At 41.1% G+C, this 27918-nt stretch overlaps 2 protein-coding genes across 5 annotated transcripts in view; both read left to right on the forward strand.

Moving 5' to 3' along the window:
- ppp1r42 (protein phosphatase 1, regulatory subunit 42) overlaps positions 1 to 20137 on the forward strand; it is an 83087-nt gene extending 62950 nt beyond the window's left edge. For 3 of the 4 annotated variants that reach the window (XM_048596330.1, XM_048596329.1, XM_048596332.1), the window contains exon 10: positions 19739 to 20137. In XM_048596330.1, coding sequence (XP_048452287.1) covers positions 19739 to 19813 — 75 coding nt within the window. In that variant the 3' untranslated portion in view covers positions 19814 to 20137. Of the gene's footprint in view, positions 1 to 7246; positions 7336 to 19738 lie in introns of those variants that run through there. The other variant, XM_048596331.1, reaches the window with a different exon arrangement.
- Positions 20138 to 21908: 1771 nt separating this feature from the next.
- Positions 21909 to 27918, forward strand: part of LOC109933119 (transcription factor 24-like) — a 7046-nt gene continuing 1036 nt past the window's right edge. Inside the window, exons 1-3 of the mRNA XM_020532104.2 lie at positions 21909 to 21950; positions 24731 to 24999; positions 25717 to 26173. Coding sequence (XP_020387693.2) covers positions 21909 to 21950; positions 24731 to 24999; positions 25717 to 26173 — 768 coding nt within the window. The remainder of the gene's footprint in view (positions 21951 to 24730; positions 25000 to 25716; positions 26174 to 27918) is intronic.

Consider the following 27918-nt stretch of genomic DNA (forward strand, 5'->3'; position numbering starts at 1 on the left):
CCAATTTTAGTGTCATCTGCAAACTTGCTAATCAGACCATCTATACCTTCCTCCAGATCACTTATGTATATCACAAACAACAGTGGTCCCAACAGTTCTTCCCTTAAGGACATTAGTGAACCAGTTGGGTTTTTGCCCTGACAATCATCAGTGGGTTTCAATGATCATGATTAGAGTCTTAATTCCAGACTTTTTTTTGTTATAGAATTCAAATTCCACCCTCTGCCATGGCAGGACTTGAACCCAGGCCCCCAGAAAATTGCCCAAGTGTCTGGATTAATAGTCTAGTGACAATACCACTGGGTCATCTCCTCCCCATATCAACCTTAGCAATTCAGGTTATAGTGGAAAATTAGACTGTCTTTATTGTGGAGCCTGTTTATTGATTCTCTGCCAGATTTATTTATTTCAAACCTTCTAGGTGTTATGAACGTATGTGCCTTGAGTGATTTTATGTGAAGGATTCTGCCCCCAAACACATGTGCTGTGATATTTTGGGACACCACAGTAAGGTTCTTTTCTATAGGTAGCAATGGGCTGGATTCAATTGCAGGTTTTGGGACTTGGTTGAAATGGGGGTTCTGAATCCAGCTTGGCACTCTTCTGGAAGTTGGCTTCCTAACTGACCACAAACATGTCTGCTATTCTGTTCTGAATGCCAGGTAGGCTTGCGATGCTGTAGTGCCAATAAGAGAGGCTGCAGCTGTAGATCCTTGGCAGCCCCACATGTAGAGGTGAGCACTGTACAGCAGAGCTCGCAACATAGAGCACAACAGTGAAAAGGTAAGCAAGATCTATGTCAGCAGGTTCGGAGGCATGAAGAGGAAACCCCTCCAATGGATCAGGTTTCATTAAGATGCTCATGGGTCTGTCATTGAGACATGAAGCCTCTGGCATGGATCACCCCTTGTCTGCCATAATGATACCACCTGCATTGAGATGGGTTAGGATTAGGCACACAGCAGGAAACACTGTCAGTAAAAAGCCACGAAGTAGCAAAATTGCTCATAATTGAGTCTTAAGTAGTATAATTGGCTGTCTAAACTAATGGCAGGTGGGAATGTATTGATAAGTCGACCCAAACTGGTACTTTTCTGTTTTCCTGAATCTCCTACATCCAAGACCACCATCACAATCCAATGTCTCTTCTTCTATTGAGTGGTGGAAGCTCTGTTTTTGTCTAAACAGGTGCTATATGAGTTGTTGTATGTGCAGTTAAACAAAATCTGCACCTCACCATGGGATAGGTTTCTACCACCATCTTCTTTCAGTATATGGATCTACAGGACTGCTTGTTTTAGTGCGGTTGAAGAAAGTCACTTAATGGTCTAACTAGAAGAAGCTTTGTACTGAATAAGAAGCAGTTTATTAGATATTTGCAACCAGTTACATTGATATGATTGATGTTGTTCCAGAGTCTATAAGGAGCACCGAGATGTTACGTTTTACTCCTTCAAGATTCTAAACTGTTCTGCCCACAAATTCATCATCAGAGTATGCTAACTACAGCATATTATTTGTGCCAGCCTGTATTGCATTGAAAAGAGGCTCTAGAATTGTTATCTCAGGATTACTCCCTGTGCCATGGGCTAGTTAGGCCATAAATATGGACAATGTTTGGTTGAATGCATGGCTAAAGAGCTGGTGTAGGAGGGAGAGCTTCAGATATGTCGATCATTAGGATCTCTTCCAGGACAGGAAGGACCTCTTCAAAAGGATGGTTTGTATTTAAACTGGGACACCAATATCCTTGCAGGGAGGTTTGCTAATGCTCTTGTGAGGGTTTAAAATAGTGTGGCAGGGATTGGGAACTGCAGCAGTAGGTTAGAATGTGGAGTAATTAAGGAGAAGGTAGAGGTTAAGCCAATTAAGTCTAATTGGGAACATGGTGGGACTGGCAGTTTGAAATGCATTAGTTTCAATTCAAGGAGCATAGCAGGTAAAACAGGTGATCTTAGAACCTGGATTAGAACATGCAACTGTAATGTTGTAGTGGTTACAGGAACTTGGTTGAAGTAAGGTTGCGACTGGCAGCTCAATGTTCCATGATTTAGATGTTTCAGATGAGGTAGAAAAGGGTGTTAAACGGGTGAAGGAGTAGCATTAGTGATTAACAAGATGTCACAGCTGCACTTAGAGAGGACATCTTGGAGGGCTCATCCAGCAAGGTCATGGGGTAGAACTGAGGAAAATGAAAGGTGCAATCACTATGATGAGATTATACTACAGGGCCTCCCAGTAAAACAACAGTGTTGTTGTAATGGGTGATTTTAGCTTCCCCAATACTGACTGACTGGGACTCCCTTTCTGCCAGGGGCTTAGATGAGGCAGAATTTGTTAAGTGCATCTGGGATGGTTTCTGGAAACAATATGTAGATAGTCCAACTAGGAAGGGGCTGTACTAGACCTTGTATTGGTGAATGAGCCTGGCCAGGTGATCAAAGTTTCAGTGGGGGAGCATTTTGGGAACAGTGATCATAATTCCGTAAGTTTTAAGATAGTTATGGATAAAGATAAGACTGGTCCTCAGGTGAAAGTGCTAAATTAGGGGAAGGCTAATTACAACAGGAACTGGAGGAATTAGATTTGTGATGCTATTTGAGGGTAAATCTACATCTGACATGTAGAAGTCTTTTAAAGGCCAGTTGATCAGAGTTCAGGACCAGCACGTTATTCCAAGGATGGAAGAAAAATATGGCAAGATTCGGGAATCCTAGATAACAAGGGATGTTGAAAGTTTAGTCAAAAGAAAAAAGAAGGCTTAGGAAACTAAAATCAGACAAAGCCCTTGAGGAATATAAAGGAAGCAGGTAAGAACTTAAACAAGGAATTAGGAGGGCTAAAAGGAGCCATGAAGTGTCCTTGGCAAGTAGGATTAAGGAGAATTCCCAAGGCATTTTATATGTATATTAGTAGCAAGAGGGTAGTTAGAGAAAGATAGGTCCACTCAATGACAAAGGAAGAAATTTATCCTTGAAGTCAGAAGAACTGGCTAAGGTCCTTAATGAGTACTTTGCGTCAGTATTCACCAAGGAGAAGAACATGGATGATAGTAAGATTATGGAGGGGTATGTTGATATTTGGGGCGTGTCGATAGTAAGAAAGAGGAAATGTTGGATGTCTTGAAAAACATTAAGGTAGTTTCATCCCTGGTGCCTGATGGGATCCATCCACAGATACTGAGGGAGACAATGGAGGATATTGCTGTGGCATTGACAGAGATCTTTGAATCCTGTTTAGCCACAGAGACCCCAGAAGACTGGAGGATAGCCTGTGATATTCCTTTATTTACAAAGTGCAACAGAGATAATCTGGGAAATTATAGGCGGGTGAGCCTCACATCAGTGGTAGGGAAATGGTTGGAGAAAATTCTTATGGATAGGATTTGCTCACATTTGGAAAATAATAGACTTATTAAAAATAGTCAGCATGGCTTTGTGCAAGGGGAGGTCTTGATTCAAAAATTTGATTCAGTTTTTGAGGAAGTGATGAAGATAATTGATGAAGGTAGCACACTGGATGTTATTTACATGGACTTTATGAAAGAATTTGACAAGGTCCCTCATGGTTGACTGGTCCAGAAGAATAAATCATATGGTGAGTTGGCAAATTGGATACAAAATTAGCTTGGTCATAAAGACAAAGAGTAACTGTGGAGGGCTGTTTTTCTGACTGGAGGTCTGTGCCAATGATGTTCCGCAAGGATCAGTGCTGGGATCTCTGTTGTTTGTAATATACATAAATAATTTGGGTGAAAACATAGATGATCTGATTAGTAAGTTTGTAGATGACACGAAAATTGGTGCAGTTGTGGATAGTGAGGAAGATGGTCAAATAATACAGCAGGATATAAATCAGTTGGAAAGTTGGGCAGAGAAATGGCAGGTGGAGTTTAGTCTTGACAAGTGTGAGGTGATGTATTTTGGGAGGTCAAATCCAGGAGGAAAATATACAGTAAATAGCAGATCCCTTAGGAGCATTGATATGCAGAGAGATCTTGTGGTTCAAGTGGAACCACAGGAGATGGTTGAGATACTAAATGAGTATTTCCCTTCAATATTTACTGTAGAGAAGGACATGGAAGCCAGAGAACTTAGGGAAATAAATAGTGATATCTTGAAAAGTGGTCATATTACAGAGGAAGAGGTGCTGTAGATCTTAAAACACATAAAGGTAGATAAATCCTCAGGGCCTGATCAGGTGCTTCCCAGAACTTTGTGGGAAGCTAGGGAACTGATTTTTGGGCCCTTTACTGAGATATTTATGTCATTGATAGCCACAGGTGAGATGGCAGAAGACTGGAGGTTAGCTAATATGGTGCCATTATTTAAGAAAGGCAGTAAGGAAAAGCCAGGGAACTATAGACCAGTGAACTTTACATCAGTGGTCAGTAAGTTGTTAGAGGGGATTCAGAGAGACAGAGTTTACATACATTTGGAAAGGCAAGTTCAGCTGAGGGATGGTCAACACGGCTTTATGCATGAGAAATTGTGTATCACTAACTTGATTGAGTTTTTTGAGGAGGTGACAAAGAAGATTGATGAAGGCAGAGCATAGACGTTATCTATATGGACTATAGTAAAGCATTTGATAAGATTCCGCATGGTAGACTGGCTAGTAAGGTTGGATCAAGTAGGATCCACGGGGAGCTAGCCAATTGGATACAAAATTGGCTTGATGGTAGGAGGCAGAGGGAAGTGGTGGAGGGATTTTTTTTGGACTGGAGGCCTGTGACCAGTGGTGTACCACAAGGATCATTGCTGGGTCCACTGCTTTTTGTTATTGGTATAAATGATTTGGATGTGAATATAGGAGGTATGGTTAGTAAGTTTGCAGATGGCACCAAATTGGTCGTATAGTGGATAGTGGATAGTGAAGAAGATTATGTCAGATTACAATGGGATTTTGAACAGATGGGCCAATGGGCCAAGGAGTGGCAGATGGAGTTTAATTCAGATAAATGTGAGGTGTTGCATTTTGGTAAGGCAAATGAGGGCAAGACTTATACAGTAAATGGTAGGCCCTGGAGAGTGTTGCCAAACAAAGAGGCTTTGAGGTGCAGGTGCATTGTTCCTAAAATGTGCAGTCATATGTAGACAGGGTGATAAAGAAAGTGTTTTGCCTTCATTGATCATAACATTGAGTACAGGATTTGGGATGTCATGTTATGTTTATACAGAACATTGGTAAGGCCACTTTTAGAGTACTGTGTGCAGTTCTGGTCACTCTTCTACCAGAAGGATGTTGTTAAACTTGAGAGGGTGCAGAAAAGATTTTCAAGGATGTTGCTGAGGCTAGAAAGTTTGAGCCACAGGGAGAGACTAAATAGGCTGGGGCTTTTTTCCTTGGAGCATTGAAGACTGAGCGGTGACCTTATAGCGGTTTATAAAATCATGAAGGGCATGGATAGGGTGAATAGCCAAGGTGTTTTTCCTAGGGTGGGGAAGTTCAAAACTAGAGGACATAGGTTTAAGGTGAGAGAGGAGAGATTTAAAAAGGACTTGAGGTGGCGGGGGGGGTAACTTTTTCACATATGTATGGAATGAGCTGCCAGAGGAAGTGGTGAAGGCGGGTACAGTTACAACATTTAAAAGGCATCTGGAAGGGTATATGAATAGGAAGTGTTTAGAGGGATATGGGCCAAATGCTGGCAAATGGAACTAGGTTAGATTGGGATGTCTGGCCACTGAGGATGAGTTGGATCGAAAGGTCTGTTTCCTTGCTGTATGACTCTATGACTCGAAGTCCATAGCTCCCTGAAGGTGGCAACACAAGTGGATAAAGTGGTAAAGAAGGCGTATGGCATGCTTGCCTTCATCGGTCAGGGCATTGAGTACAAAAGTTGGCAAGTCATGTTGCATCCATATAAAACTTTAGTTAAGCCACATTTGGAGTATTCTGTGCAGTTCCACTCAGCACAGGCTTTGGCGAGAGGGTAAAAGAGGTTTACTAGGATGTTGCCTGCATTGGAGTGTGTTAACTATAAGGAGAGATTGGACACACTTGAATTGTTTTCACTAGACTGTCAGAGGCTGAGGGGCAATCTAGAGTCATAGGGTCTTACAGCACAGAAACAGACCTTTTGGTCCAACTCATCCACATCACCCAAGTTTTCCAAACTAAAATAGTCCCACTTCCCTGCGTTTGGCCCATATCCCTCTAAACCTTTTCCATTCACGCACCTGTCGAAATGTCTTTTAAATGTTGTAAGTGTACCTGCATCTACCACTTCCTCCAGCAGTTTATTTCACATATGAACCACCCTCTGTGGGATAAAGTTGCCCCTCAGGTCCCTTTTAAATCTTTCCACACTTACCTTAAAAATATGCCCCATAGTCTTGAACTCCCCCATTCTAGGGAAAAGGCCTTTGCTATTCATCCTATCTATATGCCTCTCATGATCTTAGTATATAAAATTATGAGAGGCATGGATAGAGTGGATATTTTGTAGGGTGGAAATGTCAGAAACTAGGGGACATAAGTACAAGGTGAGAGGGAGAAAGTTTAAAGAGGCAAGTTTTAATGTTGTGTCTGGTAGGTGCCTGGAATGTGCTGCCATGGAAGGTGGTAGAAGCAGATGTGTTTGCAACTTCTAAAAGGCATTTAGATAGACACATGAACAGGCAGGGAATAGAGGGATACGACTGCAGTGATTGTAACGAGGTCAGCCAGGTGGACCTCATAGATTATGAGGTCCCTGATTGGGCCTGTTAACCTGGTACAATCGAGGACGTCTGGTTGACAGAAATAAACACGGGTGTCAGACATCCTGTTCACTCTGAGAGCTGGCTGTGGGGGAGCCGGACTAGTGTCAAGTACTGTGCACGTGTAAATAAAGGGTGACATGGTGATGGGATACCAGCCTCTGTGGAGTTATTTCAGTGTTGATGAGAGAAAAAGATACACTCCTGTAGAAATTTGTTTGCAACTGTTGTCAGGGTAAGCATTTCTGGCATTATGCCTTAATTTGGGAAACTTGACTCGTTCAATCCTGCTGTCAAAGACTTGGCCCAGTATGTGGAAAGAATGCCTTGCTTTTTCCGGGCAAATGACATTGGAGCAGATGTAAAGCAATGAATAATTTTCCTGACAGCTTATGAACCTGTAGCTTTTCCGGTTATTAGGAGCCTAACGTTTCCTGAGGCACCAGATACTAAAAGTTTTGAAGCATTGCTGAATTTAGTTAAGGAATATTATGACCACAAGCCTCCTCTAATTCTGAGATGCTATTGGTTTTACTTGGCAGTTTGAGAACCAGGGGAATCGTGTCAGGAGTTTTGATGACGTTAAGATGACTGGCAGAGGCACGTGACTTTGGTTTAACCCTTAATGAGATGATGAGAGACCATTTGGTATGTGGGATTGATGATGTAACCATGAAAAAGCACCTACCATCAGAAGCCCAACTGGACTTCAAACAGGCACTACAACTGGCTTTATCATTGGAAAATGCGGCATGTGGAGCTTATGAGTTACAGAGTACACCAACGGAATTGGACAACCCCGCCAGGCCAACTAAGCTTGGGGGACACCACACGAGTGAAGGCACATGCATAGCCTCACTCAGGACATATCCTGAAGAGAGGACACTAGGTCAGCCTACAGCAAAACCCCAAAATAAAGCCAAGCTTTGGCCAAATGATTAACATTTTCTTCAGGATCTGGCTGGCAAGCCATTGTGGTTGCTGTTGGTACGCAGATTCAAAACAGGAAAAGAGTCCCACTAGACCTGAATTGAGTAAGAGAACTCATAGGCCAATATCCAAGACGTGCACTCCCTGGAAAGCCCACCTACATCTGGCTTACATTGCTTAGCAACATCCAAACCAGAACCAATCAAAATAAATGTCTGGTTAAATGGTCATTCGGTTCTAATGGAGGTTGATACTGGCATGGCTGTATCAGTGGCTGCAGAACGAGTCTTTAAAAAAATTCGCTCTGGACTCCAACCTTTAAGTTTGTATAAGAGACCTTGGCTAGACTGAGAACCTATACCGGGAAACCATTACAGATTAAGGGTACAACTTTGGTTCCGGAGCCTTATGAGAAGCAGTTGGTTAAGTTACCACTGATTGTAGTAAAAGGCTTGGACCCAAGCCTGATGGGGCGAAACTGGTTGAAAAAGATTCACATAGATTGGCTCAACATTTTTCAATTAGAAAATGGCTGCCTGAGTGAAGTCCAAATTAAATACCCAGAGGTTTTTCAGGAAGGTCTAGGGACTGTCAAAGGAGTCAAGATCACCTTGCACATTGACAAGGAACCAATCCACATTTCTGGAAGGCCCACCAAGTGCCATTTGCCTTATAAGCAAAAGTAGAGGCAGAAGTCAGGAGACTGGAAAGTGAAGGAATCATCAAACCAGTACAGTTTGCAGAATGGGCAGCACCAGTAGACCAATTATGAAGCCCAACAGGTTGGTTTGCCTTTGTGGGGATTTTAAACAAATGGTAAACCACTTCTCGCAGTTGAATAAATACCCAGTCTCTTGCGTAGAGGACTTATACATAAAGCTGGCGGGGTTGCTATCCTTCACGAAGCTGGACATCAGCCATGCGTACCTGCAATTGTGGTTAGATGAGGATTTCCTGAGGTATAGTAAAATTAATACCCATAAGGGTTCGTACCAATATGCAAGACTGCCAGTTGGGGTATCATCAGCCTGTGCCATTTTTCAGCAGACAATGGAGAAAGTTTTACAGGGTCTACCCCATGTCGCCATTTATCTGGATGACAGGCTAATAACAGCGAAGACCAATAAAGAATTCTTAGAAAAGTTGGATGTAGTCCTTAGACATTTCTCCAAGGCAGGTATGCATCATAGAAGGGAAAAATGTGTGTTCCGTGCACCCCAAGTGACCTACTTGGGCCACAGTCGACAAAACCAGGTTACACCCTTTGGAAGATAAAATGAGCGCGATAAAATGTGCCTCAGGTCCCATGTCGGTACTGGAGCTTAGGCCTTTACTTGGCTTAGTGAATTATTAGAGAAAGTTCATATGTAACTTGGCCTCCGTCTTGGCATCTTTACATCTACTATTGAAAAAGGGTCAGCCTTGGAAGTGGTCTCATAGCCAAGGCATAACTTTTAGGTAAGTGGAGAAGCAATTGTCATCACCTGGGGTATTGGCCCACTATGATCTCAAACAAAATCTGATGCTGACATGCGATGCCTTCCTATACGGTATCGGGGTAGTATTGGCTTACAGATAGCCCAATGGAGAGGAACACCCAATAGCAAATGTTTCCTGGACTTTGGCCAATGCAGAGCGCAAATACGCCCAGATAGACAAAAAAAGGTTTGGCGGTCATCTTTGGTGTGAAAAAGTTACACCAATACTTTTACAGACATAAATTTGTGATAGGAACAGACCACACTCAAAGAGGACAAGGCCATGCCGTGCATAGCTTCAGGTCAAATTCAGCAGTGGGCTCTTATTCTAAGTGTATATAATTACAAGTTGGAACACTGTCCAGGAGACCAAGTAGCAAATGTGGATGCATTTAGCCGCCTCCCGCTGGCAAATGCACCACCAGTGGTGCCACCACCGGAAGAGTCTGTTCTGGTTTTAAAATTTCTGGTCAACCTTCTGGTCACCGCTGACAATATTAGATTGTGGACACACAAAGATCCCATCCTGGAAAAACTAAAACAGCTGGTGGTGATATGGGAAACAAAAGGACCATCGCAAAGAGAATTGAAACCTTTCTGGATCTGGTGAGACCAGTCACCCTAGAGAACGCATTTTACTATGGGAAGCATGAGTGATTGTCCTGAGCAAAGGTTGCTGCCAGATACTGGCTGAACTCCACCAAGGTCGTCCAGGGGTGTCCAAGATGAAAATATTAGCAAGAGGTTATGTCTAGTGGCCAGGATTGGATGTAGACATAGCCACATTGGTGGGGCAGTACCACAGTGCCAACAAGGACAAAAATTACTGTCAGCAGCTCCCTGTTCTTCGTAAGAATGGCTGGGTAAACACTGGACTTGATTACACGTCGACTATGCAGGTTCCTTTATGGGCTCAATGTTCTTAGTTATTGTGAACACCCGCTCAAAGTGGCTGGATGTGTATAGCATTCATTCATTACACACACTGAGATGATGATAGAAAAGCTGTGAGCATCTTTTGCAATAGATGGACTCCCTGAAGTCTTGGTCACAGACAACAGTCCATCATTTACCAGTAGGGAATTTGAGTACTTCCTAAAGTTGAATGGTATACGGCATAAATGGACACCTTCATTTCATCCATCATCTAATAGTCTAATGGAAAGAGCAGTCCAAACTCTGAAGGCAGGCTTAAAAGAAACAGACTACACTCAATGCCAAACTGTCCCAGTTCTTATTTGATTATCAGACCACCCCACATGCAACTACAGGGATAGCTCCAGCGGAGTTGTTAATGCGGAGAAGACTCTGCACCAAGTTAAATCTGATCTTCATGGACCTGAAATAGCATCAGGAATGCTAGTGCCGGATATGAGACTCCTCCAAGTGAGAGAGACAGCTTACTTCAGGGGACGATGTTTGGTGCCAAAACCACAGAAATGACCCTGCATGGGTAAGAGGTGTGGTCAGTGTGAGGTCAGGTTCCGTGAAGTCCAAAGTGCAGATAGGTGAGGTGTGGTCCACATGAAAGTTGCAAACTCACAAACGGGACATGAAAAAAACATACCTGGCCCCTCAGAATAGCTGGAAAGTCTGTTGTAATTTGTGGGTATTCCCCCTCCGTCTAGTATCGAAGAAACCTCAGATTCTGAGATGGATGCGATGGATGTCACAGCCTCAAGGCCTTTACTGCCTGCAGAAGAGAATGAATTTCTTTTAAGATGCTCCAGATGCAAGAGGCGGCTACGCACCGGTACACATTGCCCATATCTGAGACTGCATCAGAGGAACTGGACCTTGTCCAAAAACACCCCAGGAGAGGCTACAAGAAAAAGAGCAGGCCTATGTCCCCAGACTTGGAGGGGGAGGGATGTAGTGATTGTAACAAAATCAGCCAGGTGGACCTCATAGAATATGAATTCCCTAACTGGGGTTGTTAACCTATTTGATCAGGAAGCCCTAGCTGACAGATATAAACAGGAGTCTGTAAGCACTGCTGCTGTGCAGCAGTAGTGTAAGAAAGAAAATGAATAAACAGGTGTCTCTGAGGATTTGTTCACTCTGAAAGCTGGCTCTGAGGAAGCTGATCAGTGTCAAAGACTCTCCATGTGTAAATAAAGAGTGACTAGGTGATGGGATACCAGCCTCTGTGGAGTTACTTCAGACTCAAATATGTCAGCCTTATTTAAACTTGAGAGAGCCAATAGTTTCTCCAAATAAACACCAGGAAAACCAAAGTCATTGGCAAAATGTTCACAGATAAGTCATATGTATGTTCAAAGAATAAAAACTCTAAAAGTTGGGATCCTGACATGATCCCACTTAATTCTGGCTTCACCTGGTCAGGTTTGAAAGTGTGTTGAAATCCCCAAGTAGCTGTCAGAGTAAGTCATTTAGACATTTTAATAGGGAATCAATTTTTTTTAAGCAAGTATTCTGATTCCAGCAGCCAGAATGGCTCCAGGGATGAGGAACTTTGATTAGGAAAATATATTGGAGAAGTTAGAAATGTTTTTTTAGATAAATAAAACTGAGAGATTTGAAGGAGGTATTCAAAATCATAAGAGGTCTGGACAGGGTAAATAGGAAGAAACTTTGCACTTAAGAAAGTATCAAGATGAGAGAGCACAAATCATTGAATCATAAAATTCCTACAGTGTGGAAGCAGGCCATTTGGCCCATCAAGTCTACACCAACACTCCAAAGAGCATCCCACCCAATCCACCCCCTGTAACCTTGCATTTCCCACCTAGCCCACACATCCCTGGACACTATGGGCAATTTAGCATGGCCAATCCACTTAACCTGCACATCTTTAGACAGTGAGAGGAGCATCCAGAGAAAACCCACACAGACATGGTGAGAATGTGCAAATTCCACACAAAAAGTTATCGGAAGCCAAAATTGAACCCAGGTCCCTAGTGCTGTGAGGCAGCAGTGTTAGCCATCAAGCCACTTAAAGTAATTAGTAAAAGAAACAAAAATGATAAGAGGAAACACTTTTTCACACAGCGACTAGTGAGACTTCCTGAGAGTGTTGGAGGCAGATTTAATTGAGGCTTCCAAAAAGAAATTAGACAGCTGTGTGGAAAGGACAATTGTGTAAATTGATGGAGAGTAAGCAGTGTTGGCACTATATGAATTGCTCATTCAAAGAACCAGTACAGACATTATGAGCTGAATGGCCTCATCCTGTACTGTAATAACTGTCATTTTCGAAGTGCATTTATTTTCTGAGCTGTCAGTAACTTGCCAGGGTCAACCAGCTTCAGAAATAAAATTGACAAGATGGGAGGAGTCTGTCTAGTGATAATGAAGAGCTCCAGCGTTGAATACGTAATAGCAGTGTTAACAACATAGCTCCTAAGATGGTACTCTCACTATTTGTTGGTTAATTGCAACAATTTAGCAAGGCTACTTAGACAGGACCTTCTAAACCCTTTATAACTACCATCTAGAAGGACAAGGACAGCAGATGGGAATGCCAACACCTTTAAGTTACTCTCCAAGCCACTCACCATCCTTATTGCCATTCCTTCAGTGTCACTGGTTTGAAGTTCTGAAATTCCATCTCAAATGTACTTACACCAAATGACTTCAGTGGTTCAAGAATGCAACTCATCATGGCCTTTTCATGGGTAACTAGAAATGGGCAATACATGCTGGCTGAACCAGTGAATGAAAAATAGATCTTGGAAGTCAATTAATTTTTTGGACTCCAACACCAGGAGTGGTAGCAGCAGCTACCTTCTCTTCAGCTACATGCCATTCAGGAGGACAGAAGGAATATTCATAAGGATCCAGTTCAAAGAAGGCGTGACACTCGACACAGAGTCAACAAGAGAAAATAATCTCTCTCAACCTGGCTAAGCATCAGTGCCTTAGGAAACTTCGGCTTTCACAGGAGGTTGTTGTTGACATCTGCATCCTGAAACTTGATCTCATTCCCTGTGGACCAGGTAAGCACACATTTCCAGTGGCTGTGAAGGTACCTGTTTCTGGAGGAACAATCCATTCCCCAATACTACTGCAGCACTTAACACCCCACTGCTAGCTCTCTGCCCTTCCCTGGACCTGTTTCCCTCTATTGCAAGGCAAAGAAACAGTTATGACTGACTGATGGAAATCGCTTATATGTGTAGCAAACAAGGCCATCATTTGTAAAGGGTCATTGTGTGATTAGGGTCCAAGGGGGGAATAGGATAAGGTAAATAGGTAAATGGTGATTATTGCTGTTCAGAAGGTGAAGTGCCTGGAATGATTGGAGCTGCGAGTTATGTTGTTCTGAGAGTACTGTACAAAATAATGCCGGAAATGTGACGACTATGGGGCTTGGCACCTGAGTATTTTGTCACTCATCTTTCCACACCTTCTCATGTCCGCTATCACTCACTACACTGTCTCCAGCTGAAAGCGACTGCTGCTGCAAACTTTGGAAGCTTCCATTCATGTCTGCTTCGTTAGAAAGGCTGTAATTTTCCTCCCTTCCTAAGAGAGCTCATTTCACTACTGTCTCAGTTGTTTAAACCACTATGATATCTAAAAGGAATAAAACTAGACAGACAAGTCAGCATCAACCTAGGCATCACAAAAGAAAACAGCAAACCCAGTCCTATCGATCTTGCACATTCCTCCTTAATATTTGGAGGTTTGTGCCTAAATTGGGGAGTTGTCCTGCTGACTAATCAAGCAACAGCTTGACAGAACCATACTTATAATTATAACTTGCAGACGAGGTTCCAGCTATTATGGACCAGACCAAACCCCCCCCACAAATATATATAAGAAGGTAGCCTCGACCCCCCCCTAACTTTTTCTTATTTTAAAGGTAAATGTAAGGTGTTGCGTTCCAAATGCAATTCAATTGGGCAAATTACTTGACTTAAGCAAAACACAATATACTACAGTTAAAATACAACAAAATAAAAAGAAAAGAATCGGCTTAGCTATAAGTCCATTGAAATGCTTAATCAAATAATAGGTACAGTAATTATTACTAATTAACTGTTCCAATATAATAACATTCCGTAAACACACCCTTAGCAAAAGGCAAATTCAGAAAACAGATTGTATCACAGGTAACTCCAGCAGCCCAGGAGAAAAAGTCCAAGAGAACTCTGGGAGAGTGTGGCAGAGAGAGATGTACTGTAGTAACAGACCCAGCAACGACTGCTACGGCTGTAAAACTAATAAACTAAAAATCCTGGTTCTGTGAGAGCTTGAGCACACCCATTTACGCTGCTTTTATTGTTCCTCCTTTTAGAATAAAGCCCCAAGGCCTCACAAGCTGTTTACAAATTTTCAATAGACAACTCGGCACCTCTGTCTTAAAACCTTTCTTTAAAACAAAGCCAGGAGAAAATAGACCTCTTAAAGCCATAGTATCATCGCATAGCCAAAACCATCAGCATTCCTAGGTACATCCTGGCGCACTGGGAGGACGGACCAACCAGGGATAGTGGCAATGTAGTAAACAGTTGGAAGGGAATTGCCCTGGGAATCCTAAATATTGATTCTGAACCCCAGTCATTTTTCAGTCATAGGCAAGGAAACCCTTTTACCAATTACTCCCGACTGCCCTCTCTTCAACTGATGAATCAGAGCTCTTCTAGGTTGAACACCAGTTGGAAGAAGCATTAAGAATGATAAAGGCAGAATATTATCTGGGTAAGATCTTTATGTACATCACTTAGTGCACCACTACTGACCATCTGTACAAGTCTTGACATATCTTCCAGACTATGAATGTGCCAGATGAGTCATACAGTCATGCAGAATGGCAACAGGCCCTTTGGCCCAACTCGTCAAGGCCGACCAGGTTTCCTAGACTGAACTCATCCCATTTGCCTGCATTTGGCCCGTATCCCTCTCAACCTTTCCTATCCATGTACATGTCCAAATGTCTCTTCAATGTTGTAATTGTATTTGTCCCTACCACTTCATCTGGGAACTCGTTCTATACATGCAAGTCCCTTTTAAATCTTTCCTCTCTCACCTCGAACCTGTACCGTCTAGTTTTGGACTCCCCTACCCTGGGACAAAGACCTTGGCTATTCACCTTACCTATGCCCCTCATGATTTTATAAACCTCTATAAAGTCACCCCTCAGCTTCCTACACTCCGGGGAAATAAATCCCAGCCTATCCAGCCTCTCCTTATAACTCAAACCTTCTGGTCACAGTAACATGCTTATAAATCTTTTTTGCACCCTTTCCAGTTTAATAACATCTTTCCTGTAGCAAGGCGACCAGAATTGTATGCAGTACTCCAAATGCGGCCTCACCGTTGTCTTGTACAGCTATAATATGATGTCCCAACTCGTGTGCTCAATGCTCTGATCAATGAGGGCAAACGTGCCAAATGCCTTCTTAACCACCTGCATGGAGGGAATCAATAAAATGGAAAAGTCTATTTGACCACATCCTCACAATCTGGCTATAGCAGTGCATCTGTCCATGAGGATATTAGTAGGAATAATCAGTAAAGTGATGGAAGGCGTCATCAACAGTGCTATCCAGAAGCACCTGCTCAGCAATAACCTGCTCAATGATGCCCAGTTTGGATTCCGCCAGGGCCTCTCAGCTCCTGACCTCATTACAGCCTTGGTTCATACATGGACAAAAGAGCTGAATTCCAGAGGTGAGATGAGAGTGACAGCCCTTGACATTAAGGCTGCAATCAACTGGGTGTGGTATCCAGGAACCCTAGCAAAACTGGAATCAATGGGTATCAGGGGGCAAATTTTCCGGCGTATGGAATCATATCTGACACACAGGAAGATGGTTGTGGTTGTTGGAGGTTAATCGTCTCAGGTCCAGGCCATCTCGGCAGGATTTCCTCAGGGTAGTGTCCTCAGCCCAACCATCTTCAGTTGCTTCATCAATGACCTTCCCTCCTTCATAAGGTCAGAAGTGGGGATCTTCTTGGATGATTGCACAATGTTCAGCACCATTCACGATTCCTCAAAAACTGAAGCAGCCCCATGTTCAAATGCAACAAGATCTGGACAATATCCAGAGTTGGGCTGACAAGTGGCAAGTAACATTCGCGCACATAAATGCCAGCCCATGACCATCACGAATAAGAGACAATCTAACCACTGCCCCTTGACATTCAATGGTGTTACCATCACTGAATCCCCTACCACCAACATCCTGGGGGTTACCATTGACCAGAAACTCAACTGGACTCAAACATAAACACAGTGACTACAACAGCAGGAAGAACTGCAGATGCTGCAGTCAGAGTCAACACAGTGTGGAGCTGAAGGAACACAACAGGTCAGGCAGCATCAGAGGAACAGGAGAATCGACATTTCGGGTCAGGAGCCTTCATCAGGATTCGTCGACATTTCAGATTGGGACCCTTCTCAGTCCTGATGAAAGGTCCCGATCCGAAACGTCAACTCTCCTGTTCCTGTGATGCTGCCTGACCTGCTGTGTTCCTCCAGCTCCACACTGTGTAGACTGTGGCTACAAGAGCAGGTCAGAAGCTAGGAATATTGCGGCAAGTAACTCACCTCCTGACTCCTCAAAGCCTGTCCACCATCTATAAGGCACAAGTCAGGAGTGTGATGGAATACCCCCTACTTGCTCGGATGAGTACAGCCCCAAGAAGTTTGACACCATCTAGGACCAAGCAGCCTGCTTGATTGGCACTGCATCCACATGCATCCACTCCCTCGACCGCCTACGCTCAGTAGCAACAGTAAGTACTTTTTACAAGATGCACTGCAGAAATTCATCAAAGATCCTCGGGCAGCACCTTCCAATCTCACGGCCACTTCCATCTAGAAGGACGAGGACAGTAGATATATGGAAACACCACCACATTCAAGTTCCCCTCCAAGCCACTCACCATCCTGACTTGGAAATGTATCACCGTTCCTCCAGTGTCACTGGGCCAAAATCCTGGAATTCCCTCCCTAATGGCATTGTGGGTCAACTCACTGCAGGTGGACTGCAGCAGTTCAAGAAGGGAGCTCACCACCACCTTCTCAAGGGCAACTGGGGATGGGCAATAAATGCTGGCCAGCCAGTGATGCCCACAGCCCACAAATGAATATAAAAAAAATCATGGAACTTCCTAACTGCACTGTAAGTGTGCTTACACCCCAAGGAGTGCAGTGGTTCAAGAAAACATCTCCCCAGCATGGATACAAGAAATGCTTGCATAGCCAGGGACACCCACATTCTTTGAACAAATAAGTTCCACCTGGTAGCAGTGAGGGATCGGTGTGGGGGGTTGGGAATGTGGGGGTGGGGGCAACCTTCCCAGGCCTCCTCTCCAGCCTTAGAGTTGCTGCATTCTCAAACTTGTATGTATATCTGTATGTATACCTTTCTGGCCCTTAATGGAGTTCTTTAGTTAGAAATCCTTCCTTTGACAAATCTGGTGCATTATCTGCCCACTCTCTCAATTGGTCAGGGAACCTAGAAATGAAATACTAATGCCATGCCTCAGTTTAAGAGCTTGATGAAAATCCACTATGGATTTCAACCAATTCCCAATCCACTAATAGTCCCACTAAAGTTTTGAATATTCTGTAGTTTGTCATTGATTGCTGTCTAAAAAGACCATTCACCAGTTATGGAATCAGTTGCCTCTCCTGGCCACTATTTCAGGCAGCACCAGATTATTCACAGTGTCTTAGTTGACCCTGAGCTGAGCCATATCTCTCCAACAACAAGTCTGTCCCCTTCGACATTGATAATATCACCTTAATTCTGTTCTCACTTCATTCTATCTGCTATGCAAATCCTCATCCATCCTTTATTTAACTCCAGGCTCAATTATTCCAATGATTTCCTGGGGGTCTCCCATTTTCCACTTTCTATTCATTCAAAACTCATCCAATACCGGCTAGTCATTGGCTGACTTGCACCAAGACCCTATTACCCATCTCTGAACTCACTCACCTACATTTGTGGTCACCTGTGCCTTAGTTTTAAAATTCTCATATTTATTTACAAATTACATGGCCCTGCCCCTACAAACTCTGAGCCTCCCTGCATCCTACAATTGCTGGTCCTTTTCCACTCCTGGCCTCACATGCAGCCACCAGTTTCTTTGTCCCACCAGTGCTTTCTGTTGTCTAGAACTTAAGCTCTGGATTTCTCTGCTTAAGCCTCTCCACACCTCTTCCCCAATATGTGTTTCTTAAGATGTATCTGTTAACGAACCTTATAGTTTTAGTCCAAATTTCACCTTCATTGGTATCACTTTTTTCCTGATTACGATCGAGTGATTTGAGATCTAATACATTTATCTACATTAGGGTGCTATATAAATGCAAATAATTGTCAATTTATAGTCTATAATGGTATGTTTACTGATGAAAAATAGAAGCTTATGGAATCTTTTGTTACTGTAACTTTAGTGTCAATTCTTTTTAACTCAGTATCCATGCTCCATTTCAGTGATTGAGAGTGGAGCTCTATGTGTGTGACAGCCCTGGTGGCAGCTTGCTGGTGTAAGAAGGATACTGCTCATTGTGAACGGATATTGTAATTATTGGTCTGACTTTATAATTACACGCTTCGTGTATTTTTGTGCTCAACAAGTCAAATTTAGATTTAATGTTGGACTTGTATTTTCTTTACAAACTTGACTCGACAGATCTTTATTTGTTGAACCTAATTTTTTTTATTGAACCCAAAATAAGGTCAGAATTGGGAATGTTCACTGATGATTGCATATTGTTCAGTACTATTTGTGACTCCTACAATGCTGAAACAGTCTACGTTCATACGCAGGGAAAGCTGACAACATTTAGGCTTAAGCCACCAAATGACAAGTAACATTTGTGCTACACAAGTGCCAGGCAATTACATCTCCAACAAGAAAGAAACTGATCATTTCCTTTCGACATTCAGTGGCATTACCACCATTGGTTTCCCCCACTGTCCACATCAGTTCCCCCACAGTTACCCTTGATCAAAATCCAAATCGGAACAGCCATCTAAATACTGTGGCTACAACAGCAAGTCAGAGGCTGGGCATTCTGTGGCAAGTAACTTACCTCCTGACACTTAGAGGCCTCTCCATCATCTACAAAAAACAACTCGAGAGTGTAAGAAGCTCAACAATATCCAGGACAAAGCAGTCCACTTGATCAGCACTCTATCCACTATCTTAAACGTCCTCTTGCTTCAGCAGCGATGCATGTGACAGCAGTGTCCATTATATACAAGATACATATGTCTTTGTTACCACCTTATACACCTAGATAGAAAAGGGCAGCTGATCTATGTGAATTCCCCTGCAAGCCACACACCATCCTGACTAGAACTACATCGCCCTTCCTTCACTGTTGTCAGTTCAAATTCTTAGAGCTCCCTAAAAGCACTGTGAAAGTACATACATCAGATGGACTGCAGGAGTTCAAGAAGGCGGCTTATCACCACCTTCTCAAGGGAAGTAGGGATGGGTAGCAAACCTTGCTGGGCTCACATTTCTTGACAACAAATTACTTTTTGGTTTTACATGTATTAAATTGTGGAAGGGACTGCGAATAAACATTACTAAATTTCACCACGAAAACAGTGGTATTTAAAACATTTGTTGCTTTGATTAATTATTCATTATGTTAAACATACGTTGATAATCGAATCTTTTTTGGCACAGAATCACGGTTTAAGGAAAACTTCCTCCTTTGCGTCAGAGCAGAATATTGCTGAACCTCAGGTCCAACATCACTGACACTGCCAACTGAGATCGAAGATCCAAACAATATAATCACCATTCACTGATGTTGGAAACGCATTAGTCATATTTTGTTTTATTTTGAAAGATACGAATGTGATTATTTACTCAAATTTATTTCATTAAATGTGCTGTCGAAGTATTTTGTCGTTTTTAAAAAATAATAATATTTAGGTTGGGTAAATTCATAAAAAACATACTAAACAGTTTAGTAGCAAAAATAGCCACACGTTGTGAATTGATTTTCGGGTTGTAGTCAAAAAGTTCACCATGTTTTAACTTCACTTTCTTGTGTTCGGTAATATTAAAATTCTGTCACAATACAATTCTTGTTATGGCTTACAATGATGCTACGCGCCCGATGACAGAACAAGATAATCGATTGGATATTTTGCCGCACTTGTCCACCCTTGTGCGGAGTTCACATTATCTTGTCTAAAGTGAGCTGCCGACTGCAAAACCATTACTTTCGGATTTACCTGATTACTGAATCTTTGCTTCAGTTTGTGTTTTTAAGTATATTTCAGTCCATACGTGTGAATATTAGAGTATCGGAAACATCATCAACTTTAAATGAAAAGTATAAATGCAAAAATTTATACTGGAACATTATTCTTCTAACCCTTAAATAACACAGTGTGGTCCCGACCCGAAACGTTAGCTTTCCTGCTCCCCTGATGCTGCCTGGCCTGTTGTGTTCCTCCGGCTCCACACTGTTTTATCTCAGACTCCAGCATCGGCAGTTCTTCACTATCTCATTCCTCTAACCCTTTCCTCGCCGCTATTATTGTCACGTGAGCAATCGTTTATCTCTATTTAAACTAAATGGGTCAACACTATAACAAACGATTTAGCATTGACTGCGCTTAAGAAAAATGAAATGTTAAAATAATCGGGACTATTTTGGCTTCGTTGCACAACACAGAACAGATTTACTTGCATTCAGTCAGTGCTTTAAAGCGTTGTCTAAACTGTCAAAAAGTCCTTGCACGAACTAAATTTTGAAGCTTTTGTCAGTGTTAAGTAGAGAGTAATTTAAGAGATTGGATTATTTGGGGGCATTTTATAAGGACATTTTATCGTTCAAATTCAATTTTTAAATCCATCATTGGTATCTTCAATATAACATTTTATGATAAACGCCCGCTTTATTCCTGTGAATAAATGCTAAAGGGAAACAGGTAATGCATCCTGTTTCAATGGTGAATCGTACAGCAGTAAAACAAAGCTATTTCTCAGTAAAATGTAAACTTATTTAGTGAATTAACCATGTTCTAGATTTTTAAAAGAACATATAAATAGTTTTCATCATTTTAATATAAACCATAACATGATTTTTATAGACGATGTGTCATGAGAAACATTGCATTACTCGATGTGAGCTGAACAGCTCCCAGTGATTTTTGTTGTTCATGAGTTAAATTATATTCGAATTGGGGCGGGGTATTGATCTATCTCACAGTTCTTCCGTATTTCTGTTTATATCGCTAGTTAAGTCTTTGATATAAATGCAGTAAATTACTGTAAATAATACTAATGTTGTTCACTATTAGCACCAGTTTCTTTTCGTTAAATATAAAATATCACGCATTTGCTACAAAAACTGCTATTACATGTGGTATGGAATATGTTAACCCGTAACCCTGTGTAACTTTTATCTGCTAGAACGTTTCTTTATTGCAAACGAAAACTTGAAAATAGTGATATGATCATTTCAGTTACTTTACAAATTCATGCCATGAACCAGTCTCCAGTTGTGCATAATCAGTAATATACCATTTCTTTAATCGATTATTTTACGTATTATTTTATCTATATTTATGTTTATGCAACTTATTTACGATTATTACCTTTGAATCATTTGGGTGTCGTTTGTTTGCGATCCTCCTCCGGCACCGGTACTCTCTGGACTCGAGAAAAGTGCAGGATCTGAAATGTTCCAGTTCTTAGGAAACTGTTGGAGTCTCTTAGACGGATTGTTTAGAATTTGCATATTGAACTGTTACCCCGGATAATCTGGGTCGCTAAATAAAAATGTGTCCATTATGAATGTATTTCCATTTATTAATTACCATTTTCAACAATTATAGAGATGACGCATGCACGAGACGTCTTGATTACTAAAAGTCTGAGCGTATATTAGTGCTTTTCACTTTTTCATACAAAGGCAAATTCTAGTTTTTTTGTCTTATTTTACAAAATCAATACACTGCCATTTTTTGGTGATAATCCGAACTGAAAAGCGGATGAAGAGCTTTGTCTTAGAAGAACAAAAATATTGTTTTTTAAACGTTTTAAAGATTTAATTGTCATGATGACGCAAGTTAAATGTGATTTTAAGTGAAAGAATCCTGTATTGTTTTGTTGGGATTATGTGCTGTCTCGCATTGACATAGATTAGCGAAAGGGTTTTGCACGTACAGATATATAAATAAAGAAAACGATTACACGGAAAACGGTTGTATCCAATTAACAAATAAAACGGTTTGATCCTTGAACTGAGTCACCAGTTCGAATTGAATTTAATGTTTATAATATACCACAAATATTGTTAAAACCCCATTCCCAACACAATAAACACATCGTGTTTTAAATTTCCATCCCATGCAATAATTGAGAGCGCGGTCCATTGTGTTTCATAATTAGACAGGTGTGAAATAGTTTTTTTTACAGAATCAGATGACCTTGCTGTTTATATACATCTGAGACAACATCTATTTCTGGACCTTGCATTCCACTGGTAACGCATTTATTTCGGTTGAGTATTTAAATAAATTACGATAGATATATTTGAATAAATACTCCAATGAAATGGGATCACCACCTATAACTAAAATTTAAAAACAAACAGAAAATACAGGAAGCAACCCACCATTCAGGCAGTATCCTTGAAGATAGAAACAACGTTATAATTATCAGGCATCAACATAACTGGTCGTTTTTGAATTTACTTTAGTTTGTTTGAAACAGACGTTACTTTCCCACCATTAATCTGTTGGCAATCTTTAAATATTCATTATGTGCTCATTTAATTCTATTAAACTGGTCTGTTAATATTTCGGTTGCTGATGTATAGCCGTATTGGATACTGTGCAGACATTAGTGCTGTTGGCAAACATTAACTACATTCAATTTTCCTGCAAAAGGTTTAATATTTGTTAGAAAAAGGACAGAAAATTCGAAAAATTGTTATTTATTGTAACGTCCCGTAAAATGTTTCGAGTTTGATGCTCACTTTAATCATATTCTGTTTGTAATTAATTTAGTTCTTTTTCTGAATATATTTCAGAGTAATAACTTCAGTCATAGCATTAATAATTGACATGCAAATTTCTGCTTTTTTCTCCTCTGTGTTTCTGTGGGCTGCTTTTAGCAGTACAATAATACCGAATTTATTCATGAAAATCTGGCGCCGTAGCGTTTTAAGAAAACCTTGTGATTGCTGAAAAAATTCGCATTTTGTCGAAGCTTTTCGTCTTGCACCTCCTCAAGAGAATTCGCAAGCATTGCGAAAGTAAAGGGGAAAATCTTGTTAACGCCTCAAATGCACGGGATAATTGTTTTCGGAAAGAGAATCTTATTTCGCTTTGAAGATGAAGTTCTCGGTATTGATACATAGGTGATTCTGGAAAATGTTCTGGTGTTTTGGCCACATCTAATTAAGTGGGTAACGAGACTCATGATAAAATCATCGCCAATCGCTCCCAAAGTTTTAACGCCAAATGCACTGCAGTACGTTACTTTCCTGATCTAATCTAGATTGTTGCTGATATTCTGTATTTCTAACAAACCTGACAATAATATTTGATCCGCGTTTGTTCCATTTCATTACGTAACGCAAATGATGTTTTGATTGGTTTTTACTCCAAAGGTTAGAGAATTCATTTATAATATTGACTTGCATTTTAAAATTATGACTCTATAAAGATCAAAACCAGCTGCTAAAAGGGTTGCTGCTCAGCCAATGAACATTGCATCTTTTCGGCTTTAATTCCGTTTAATACATAACGTAGAGGTTCTGTCCTAAGGTGTCAGCTGAATAGTTATCTCAGCACAAGAATTCTGCTAATGACGGGCATTGTGTCTCATGTTCTTTCTGACAGTTGGGACCTCATTCAAAATAATTATTATTCTACATTTTTGTTAGTTTGCTGAATAAAGACGTAAGAATATCCTTTACGTATTAAATTACCAGTGGAAATTTCGTTGATTTGGAGTTTAAAGTAGCTATTTATGTACATCACAAACCATATACATTGCAATGTCTGCTATTCTATTGCTGTAACACTACTCCACATAATCTGGGTGATGTACACTTACCAAAAGCGATTAGAACTGAAACCATGTATAACTTTAACTGACAGGTCGGCATTCAGACGGGAAGAGCTAATTTAGCTCACAACTCAAAAGAAAACAGAATGAAAATTAGTCTCTTCTGGCAATATAACTTGATACTGATTGTCAAAAAGGATTTTGTCTGCAAAAGAGTTATTACTTCATCCTTAAAACAACAATCTTTATTGCAGTCAGTAAAACAAAACAAGTTAAACATATATTTGATTAATTGTGCTTTCAGAAAGAAGACATCAATTAACCTTCTGGAAGAATCACTTGGATTAATTTATGGTTCTACAGAACATTTCTACAGTTTGCACTCAGATTTCTGTAACGACACTTAAAATCCAACAGCTTTTCTATTAGTGATAATTCAGTTTGGATGGGAAAATATGTATGAACCGCATTGTTCAAATCAGATTAAAACTTGAACGTATCATTAATGTATCTTTCTTCTGTTAAATGCAGTCTACATGGGTCACAAAATAGGATGTGGCCTCTTTAAGAAGGTTGGCACGGGTGTCCCATTACTTGTTAGTGAGTAGGGCTACACAAGTGATTAATTGGTTTTCCGTGTAGAAACTGTCAGCACTCTGTGCTGTCAATGAATGGCTCCAGAGGCTGCAGGGCTCATTCAGGTGTGCACTCAACGCTGTCTGCCAGCAGTGTTCGAAGTTGAAATCGTTACAAGCATTGCTTTATAAAAGGTTCACCTCAGTGGCCAGAACGGGTCCATTGCTGAATTCTAACCGGCGGGAGAACACGGTTAGATATGGAAAGCTTGTCATAGCGCCTGAACCAACCCTCGACAACACACAGTGTATCGGTTATTCGATTGATGCAAAAAGGTAATTTCAAAATCTATTATGTAACACAGGGGCCCGTTTTTCTCTCTCCTCGGTCGGTGAATCAGTGAACGTTCCACATTTATCACACACCATTTTGCTTTTAGAAAAACGGCATCAGTTCGCATTGGAAGAGTAACTATTACCAACTTACTGTTTTTTGAAGTATTTCTTACCTTTTGTACTCAGATTTCTGAATACAATCCATCTCATGCACAAAAGGCAAAGGCTTACCTGCGTTTTTCAAAGCGTTTTATAGGCCTTTGAAAACCAAATGTTTCCTCCGTATGAAATGTCTAAAACGCAAAGACTGTCCGATAAAAACCGGAAGTTCTGAGGAAGGGTCACCGGTCCCGAAACGTTAACTCTGATTTCTGTTCTCAGATACTGCCAAACGTGCTGAGCTTTTCCAGCAACTTCTGCTTTCGTTCTAGACTGTCCGATGGTTTACTCCTAACCAATGATTATACAACTGGACATTGAATTATACTGTGGGGCTCGATGTGTAACGTTCTTCGCTACAAAAAAACAATAATATAGTAAAATACATTGGGAATTGACTAAATTTGGTATTTACATAAGATAATTGATTTATTTGAGGATTGGGAATCATAAGTAATTAGCTAATAATTAACCAGGTGTCTTAACATGCTTTTAACATGTTGCGATGTAAGAATAAAAACACCGTTCGCGCATTTTTTAAAGATTGTTTGTTTTCAGGTTGACGCTTTCCCATGAATGTTGGATCTGGGGAACGGTTCAGCCTAAGAAAAGGCCAATGGATTCCCCTGCTGTTCCAAAAGTCATGATCGAGGTCAGCCCCGGTTCCAGCCCCAACTCGGATCCTGAAGCTTTGACCTGTCCCAGCCGAAAGCCCCCGGAATTGTCCTCTCGCTCCAAAGTGGTGCGCGCCAGGGGCAGGCCAGCGGCAGCGAATGCAGCCCGGGAGCGGAGCCGGGTCCAAACCCTCAGGCATGCTTTCTTAGAGTTACAAAAAACTCTGCCCTCAGTCCCTCCGGACACCAAGCTGTCCAAACTGGACGTCTTAATTCTAGCCACCACCTACATTGCACATTTGACCCGGACCTTGGAAGAAAGTCTGGAGGACGGAGAAAGTCGGAGATCTGCTGAGTTAATGCACTCCCTCAAAGTGGACGGATATCTGCACCCTGTCAAAGTAAGGAATCTGCAATCCCGTTCCACATTCTGAGAGGGACTTTGAAATGGGTTCAAATCTAAATAGTGTATCCCCCTTCTAATCTAGTTACCAGCTTTAGTCATTTACATGTGTGGTCATTCTTTCAATATTCAAATAGTTTTCAATAATCACCCGAAACATAGTCCGTTAAATAAATGAGCGAACTGTGATTTTTTTTTCTTCCACAACTATTGTCGCCGACATTATTCCAATAAACCATGGACGTTAAGAATGATTTATTCCATCGGGCTGTTTTGGCGAAGAGAATTGCTGAGTGAATGACACTGTCCAACGCACAGAAAAATAGACAGGCACGAAAGTGATTATTTAAAGTACACGTTGGAAAAGATTTCCCTCAATGTTCTTTTACGCTACGAATTATAAGTTTCGAAAACAGGTTCACACTTCACTCAGATAGCAATCTATAACAATTATTCTGCACGCTGAGTACTTTCACGGTAGTATTTCGGAGAGTTTTCGCTGAATAAAATGTGAAGTTTTCACCAAAAATCCCAGTTTTACATTTAATTTTTTCGCTATAAATTCAAAACAGTGCGTATTCTGCGAACGTAGCCCAAGGTTCTGTTCCCAAGGTGGAAATAGTGTCCGTGTTCACAACAACTGGAGAGTGTTCGGATATTTTTACATTTTGGTTTGGAAATGTTGACGACAAATCCATCGATTTGGTTTAAAATGCAATAAACCTAGAATTTAAGCCTTTTGGAGCTTTGGCCCGGTTAGAAAATGCTTGTGGAAACACAATTTCTTTTCGGGTCCATGACTTACTTCGGACGAACATCACGGACGCAACAGACACAACATTTTAAAATATTCCTGTCTTGTCGATCACATATTTAGTTTTCCGCACTTAATCCGATTCAAATTGTTGATAGATAATAAATATAGATAATAGGTAGACAAATAGGGTATTAATGTCAACTTAACGAAAATGAACTTTGTCTGGAATTATCCAAAATTATGGTAATTCCAATGTAATGGGAAGTATTCTGGCACAAACCTTTAGTTCATCGGTTGATATCGAATGTGCTATTAGCTCACCCACTTCCCTCATATTAATGTTTTCAGCCCGGTACAGCAAGAAAACATGAAATTGCATAGTATATACCTTTTATAGTAGTTGGTGAGTGAAGATTATTTACATTTTGTTTAACTCAAAATGATGTTTTCAAACGTTTGGCCCGTTAAAAATCAAAATCAAATAAAGTTCGCTATTTTAAGCTGGAGTTGGGGGGCAGGGGTTTGGAAGGAGAGTTAACGTTTATGATCCAGTGATCCTTCTTCAAAACTCTGCTCCATTCCCACAGACGCTGCTGAGTTTCCCCAGCAATTTCTGTTTTTGTTTCTATTTCCAGCATCCGCTGATTTTTTTTTCGCTATTTTGAGAGTTCATAATTGAGAACTTGCAAGTATCAACACATCTGGCAAGGGAGACAGGAATAATAAACGATAGACATAAATCAAAACACGGGACATGATAAAGCTCCGTAAGATATAATTCAAATTCCTAAACAATTGGTGCCTGTTATAATTTTTGTCGACGGTACCACTGATTTGATTACAGATAATATCATTGCCTACTTGTTTATTTATGGCACTGGGGACTAGATGTGTAATTGAATTGTTCACACAAGAACCGACAACAACAATAAAATGAGACAACAAGGTGCAAAGCTGGATGAACACAGCAGGCTAAACAGCATCAT

This window comes from Rhincodon typus, chromosome 4, assembly GCF_021869965.1.
Source record: "Rhincodon typus isolate 14 chromosome 4, sRhiTyp1.1, whole genome shotgun sequence".
NCBI classification, from domain to species: Eukaryota; Metazoa; Chordata; class Chondrichthyes; order Orectolobiformes; family Rhincodontidae; genus Rhincodon; species Rhincodon typus.